This window comes from Copadichromis virginalis, linkage group LG22, assembly GCF_057382275.1.
Source record: "Copadichromis virginalis isolate Kocher_CV1m ecotype Utaka linkage group LG22, C_Virginalis_male_GT1.1, whole genome shotgun sequence".
Classification (NCBI taxonomy): domain Eukaryota; kingdom Metazoa; phylum Chordata; class Actinopteri; order Cichliformes; family Cichlidae; genus Copadichromis; species Copadichromis virginalis.
This window is the reverse complement of record NC_140638.1, coordinates 32334476-32340511: the sequence shown is the minus strand read 5'-3', so window position 1 is coordinate 32340511 and position 6036 is coordinate 32334476. Positions and strand designations below refer to the sequence as shown.

At 42.2% G+C, this 6036-nt stretch overlaps 1 protein-coding gene across 1 annotated transcript; it reads left to right on the top strand.

Moving 5' to 3' along the window:
* The first annotated feature begins 2891 nt into the window (after nucleotides 1-2891).
* On the top strand, nucleotides 2892-5263 carry irx4b (iroquois homeobox 4b). The gene is made up of 6 exons (XM_085446278.1): nucleotides 2892-2936; nucleotides 3259-3444; nucleotides 3645-3757; nucleotides 4070-4226; nucleotides 4409-4562; nucleotides 4677-5263. The coding sequence occupies exons 1-6, from the start codon at nucleotides 2892-2894 to the stop codon at nucleotides 5261-5263; spliced, it is 1242 nt and encodes a 413-aa protein (XP_085302404.1).
* Nucleotides 5264-6036: the final 773 nt, after the last annotated feature.

Here is a 6036-nt window from a genome sequence, read left to right as displayed (position 1 = left end):
TGAATCTGTGACCCTCATGATGCAACATTTTTCACCCTGATTTGCTAAGATATAATTTTCAGCATGCATAGAACAAATCTTCAAAGTAGCTCCAAGCAAACCATAAAGCTGCATGTGTACGTCCACAAGGAAGTAAAAATGAGACATAACTTTGTATGAAAAGCTACTTCTGTTATTGTTGCTATGAACTCTAGACCCAGTTTAAGCAAGGTGATATTCTGAATCATTTTTTTTTTAGAGAATGTCAATCTCCTAGCTTGAAAATGTCGCTATAAATTTTCAGTCTGGCTAAAAGCAATTAATGTGGGTAGAAGTAAAAATCTGTATTCAAAAAGTGGACATAAGTTCTGTGTCTGAAAACCAATGCAGTTGCTTTTACGTTGTACTCTTTCTGATGGCCAGAAGGGGGCGACACCTGTCACCACAAAATTCATCTATGTGAAAGCGACACCTAGCTATCTTGTTATGTAGCCTTCACAAACACTTTCCTGACCAGTTTGTGGACTCGTTCAATGCTAATTTGTACATTACAGTGAAAATCTTGAGCGTTCATGTGATGATAAATGGATTAGCACAGTTGTCTAACACAGCGGTCTCCAACCTTTTTTGCGCCACGGACCGGTTTATGCCCGACAATATTTTCACGGACCGGCCTTTAAGGTGTCGCGGATAAATACAACAAAATAAAACTAGTACCGGTACCGAAAAAAAGAAGATTTATTCATAACACACGTGAAAAGACCCAGGAAAACCGAGTTAACGATAAAAACGATAACAAAATAACACTGAAAACCCTGAAAACCATACATTTCACACCTGAGCCTCAACTCGCGCGGCCCGGTACCAAACGACTCACGGACCGGTACTGGTCCGAGGCCCGGGGGTTGGGGACCACTGGTCTAACACACCAGAGATCACTGGTTCAAGAATGGGAGGGGACACAAATCCCTGGAAAGGTTGTGTAAAGATTATCCTCTTATATAGGACTATGTGAGGAGGGTAGAGTGATATTTTTTCAGGCTGGTACTGATACTATTATTTGGTGATTTTAAAATTGAGTGTTCCGATATGTCAGCAAATATATTTATATTTTGTTGATGATGTTGCTGATGATCCTATATAAGCACCATTATATTTTTCTTTTCTTTCAGACACACAAAACATAAACCTAATAAACCCTAATATTTGTTATGTGTAGTTATCCATTTACTCACTCACCAGGTCAGATGGTTGTTGTGATTAAGGCGTTCCAAATACGTGTTGCTAACAGGGAAGATGAAGAGGTCATCTGGTGGCTGGAATATTCAACATCATCATTCCTAACACGGCTGAAGGGTGTTTCTTCCATCTCTTCTTTATGTTTTTAATTTTAATTTATCGGCTGACACAAATGCAGATACCAGTCGATTGGCAAATGTCCAATAATATCTGCTTGCCTATAAATTAGTCAGGTTCTGCAATTTTTAAAATAAAAATGTATTTATCAATTACATAAGAAGATATTATATGTGTGATGTCTGTAAAGTCCTAAAGTTGCAGAGATGGTTATACTGGTTGCATTTATTAAAGGTAGATTCAACATCAAATGTAAACCTGTCTCATATCACTGCATGATCATTTGCAACATTTTTTTTTAGAGAAACAAAAGAAGAAAACAGAAAACAAAGTCACCACTCTTTCTGCCCCTTCTCCTATCCTAATAATTTGCATACAGTCCCTAATATCTGTCCTCCTTTTCTTTCTTGTACATCAAAAACTTCTGTTCTGCCGGTGTGCCACAAATGTGTACCCAAATATTTTGGTACAATAAGCCTCTCTGTTATCCTCACAGCCCTTTCACACCTGCCCTTTTCCTCCTCCTCTATGATGAAAACCTTAAAGTGGGTTGAGAGAAAGAGAGAGGAAGGGGAAAAAACGTTTCCACTTCGTCGGGGCAGCTTAAGAGTTTGTTATTAAAAACATGACAACCCATTCAGCCACTAAAGGTGCTTACTCAAGGGAATGCATGGAATGTTTATTCTTTGATTAATTTGCTTGGAGGAGACCTGAAATTCCCCCACTCATGAATATATGGGTGACAGCGAGATTTCTCCGTGGTGACAAGTTATCTAAACAACAGGGCAAAACGATTATGCTAATATCAGGTTGTAGTCATCAATCATCGCGTGTCAATGTGGTGTCAACGCATCACGTTCCCGATCCCACCCCCTCTGGCCATGTGTGCCAGTGTAAATGCGTGCGTGGACGTGTGCAGCTGTGCGCCTGTGTTTATTGAGAGAGAGGAGAATTGATCACAACTCTCTTTACGCCTGGGGACTCTCGGGAGCATCGCTGCGCAGAGCTGTTCTCTTGGATAAGAGGCGAAAGGAAACTGGGAGGGAATTAATTAGGAGTGAGTTTCTTCATCTTGATATGAACACACACACACACACACACACACACACACACTCGCGCGGAGTCCAGGCTGACGTCAGACAGACGCGCCTTAAAAACCAAAGAGCGCATCACGGAGAGATGCGTGGTTTGATCACACACACAAACTGGCGTTGGATTGTAAGAGAGCAGGGACACTTTAAAGAGCAGGAGCAGTCTGGTGGATGAGGTGGAAACTGCGGGTGAAGCCGAGAAGTTACTTCGAAAGTCCGTCAGCGCTTGTGCGTAAAATGAAAGCGCTGCGTAAATGTCCGCGTGTCCACTTTTGGACGAGATGGTAGATGAAATTCTAATTAAAAACAAAAAAAGCTGCAAAGTTGACCGGAAAGTATCTCTGAACTAGTGTCAGGGCAAAATAATTTAAAATAATTTTTAAAAATCTGCGTTTGGTACGGATGCTGCTGGAAGTCGCTCCACATCTGCACTCCACTTATTTCCTCTTTGGTCACATTTGAACCATGGCTTACTCTCAGCTGGGATACTCCTACTCCACCACGCCACAGGTACGGGTAGTATATTGTTTTGTCTTTGATGTTATTGATGAGGGCCTGAGCTAAATAAGGAGGATAAATAGATTTTAACTGGTCAAAAAATAGTCCATCAACAAGTCCACAATGGAGAAAATGTGACAAAATCAGCACATCGGTGCTGTTTTATTCCAGCTTTTGTTTTGCTTTTGAGAAAATAACTGAGATTAAACATTTGCTCCTTTGTGAAAGTAAGGAGACATTTAAAGCGCCAGTGTACGTAAGAGAGTTTCTATACACACCAGATTCCCTTTCCTTTATGGATATCAGTGAGTTCGTTTCATACATTTTTCCTTAGTTTCTGATGACTTCAGGCTCCCTGGCCGGTTGCTTGGAGCCGGGAACCCCCCCGTCCCACCCGGTGCTGCGCTCACCGGGCCACCAGCTCACCCCAGGAGCAGGCATCGGAGTCTACAGCGGCCCTTATCCCAAGAGCCAGAGCTATTACAACACCTGCGCTACGGACGCCGCTCTCTATTCCAGAGTGAGTGTCACACTTCACTTCTAACTCTTTAATTCTCGGATTTCAAAGTGTTCACTTCCGGATTTTTTTTCTTATTCGTTTTGCCCTTACAGTAAAAACGTGTAAAGATTGTCTCTTGTGCAGGAACATTTCTGAAAACACATAAATAAATAAAAGTTTGTTTAACCTTGATTAGGCATTAATTTCTTCAATATTTTCAGGGGCCACTAGATCACAAAGAAGGAGCTGCATCTGTGCATGTGGGGACATCTCAGACTCCTGCCTATTATCCTTATGAATACACATTTGGACAATATCCTTATGACAGATATGGGTAAGTGAACAAGAATGTTTTCACTGCTCTTAAATTAAAACATATTTTTAACATGATAACTGTAAAATATCTGTGTCAGCATTATCATTTACTTCAGAATGATGGGAAAAACCTGTCTGTAGCAGGTTTATGGAGTCAGTGTTATACTATAATAAGATTTATTATATTTATAGTGTTTTATTGTAATTTACTCAAATTTAATTGTAATTTATAATACCACATTCTTACGAATATCTAGTTTTCTTTCCCTCTGTTTTTCACTTACTTTTGGTATGAGCTAACTGTTTATTTGATTCTCATCATCTGGCTCAGTTATTCCTGCTCAGACGGCGCTTCGCGTCGTAAAAACGCCACCCGAGAGACCACCAGCACCCTTAAGGCTTGGCTGCAGGAGCACCAGAAGAACCCCTACCCCACTAAGGGGGAGAAAATAATGCTTGCCATCATCACCAGAATGACGCTTACGCAAGTGGGTTCTTGTAAAATATTTGATGTTTATCGGGAAATTTTTGGGTTCTGTTGCATGATAATGTGTCTGATTTTCACCTTTTCCTAATTCCATACAAATAGTACATTTTCCCACATTTCGACTTTCCTTCTCCTCCTTTTCTAACTTTAAATTCGCTTCTGATTTCTCCTTCCTTCCCTCAGGTGTCTACGTGGTTTGCAAATGCACGCAGGAGATTGAAAAAGGAGAACAAGGTGACGTGGTCACCGCGGGCTTGTAAAAGCTCAGATGACCGAGGCTGTGAAGATGACAGTGATGAAGCTGAGAAGCCACTTAAAAGTGACAAGGAGCTTCCTGGTATGCAAGTCCTAAATCAGTCTGCCAGCAAAGTTTGCTTTGTTTCATGGTTTTCCGAGCTTTGACTGTTATGCACAGACTCTTTACTGTCGGTGTCGTTTGTTTTTTTCTCAGAGCAACAGTGCGCAGACCTGCAGAGTGATCTTGAGGACTTCGATCTGCTGGAGTCTGATGCTTCTGATTGTGATCCAAAGCCACAGTTTCTACCTGAGGACAATGAAGTGAACCCAAACACAGAGCTACCCCACGTGCATCTCGCACACAACCCAGATACACTGCACAGAAAAGAGAGACTGTCCCCTGACTGCCCCAAACTCACACCGGTCCAGCACCAAAGCAGCTCCTTCTATCTTAATGCAGACCTTCGAAGCACAGATGCCAAACCCAAAATCTGGTCCATCGCTCACACTGCTGTGTCTTTGGATGCCAGCTTGCAGTCTGAGTACCCGCCATGTATGCTGTCATCAACCGGTACTTCCTCGTCACCCGGGTATCCGACCAACATGGCACTCACCAAGACAGAAAGGCAACAGGAATCTCCAGTCGCCACACTCAGAGAATGGGTGGATGGCGTTTTCCACGGCCCTCCTTTCCAACAGCCCAAACCGGCTGAGGTATGGAAAGGCCTAAACGAAGCTACGATAGAGAGCAGAACACCTGGACAGTCCTTTGAAATTGGGCGGTCTGCTTCAGCTTTGTAGTTCATCAACAAGCCATCGTTGGGAGAGACTGACTTAAACTCGACTTAATGTGAAAGTCGATATTTTGACTGTGTGACTTGATCAGCTGACCGTTCACTAAGAGCCACTCCCTGTTTGCCTGTTGAAGTTTCCATTTTGTTTTAAGGCAGGACCGCCAGTTCTAGTTCAACAACTGTTTTTGTGGGCTTGAAGACAGTGGGTAAAAATGTCATGCTTAGAGTAAAATCTTAGTATCTTTACCAGCTCACAATCCAGACTGAGCCATGCTAACAAGCTTAAGTGAAAGCAGTGTCATCCCCCGTTGCACTGTTTTTCCTCGTTCAGAGAATGGTTTAAAAAAGACATTCCTTTTACTAAAGGCCCATGCACACTGCTTCAGGAAATCCAAAGCCCGGCAGACCCGCTCTGCATAGTCACAGTTGCTAAGCTATGATTGGAAAATAGTTTATTTTATTGAAGGAATTTAGTGAACGGTCAGTTATTGGTGTATGATCCTAATGTGGCAATTTGATATCCCCAATGCTCTCTTACAAGTTACAGACTGTTGCAAACTACATCAACGATCAACTGTCACGGCACACTTCTCTGCTCCAAGGCTGTATGATGCACACACATGAAAAAATACAGTGTTGTACACTTGCACGATAGCCTGCACATGCACTGAGTCACAGAAATAAAAGGCGTGTTACTTAGCATGGCAAAGTTCTCCGACTGTGCCCTTACATTAGCTGCCCACTGTCTGGAACCAATAGTAGAATCACGTTAGCTGATAT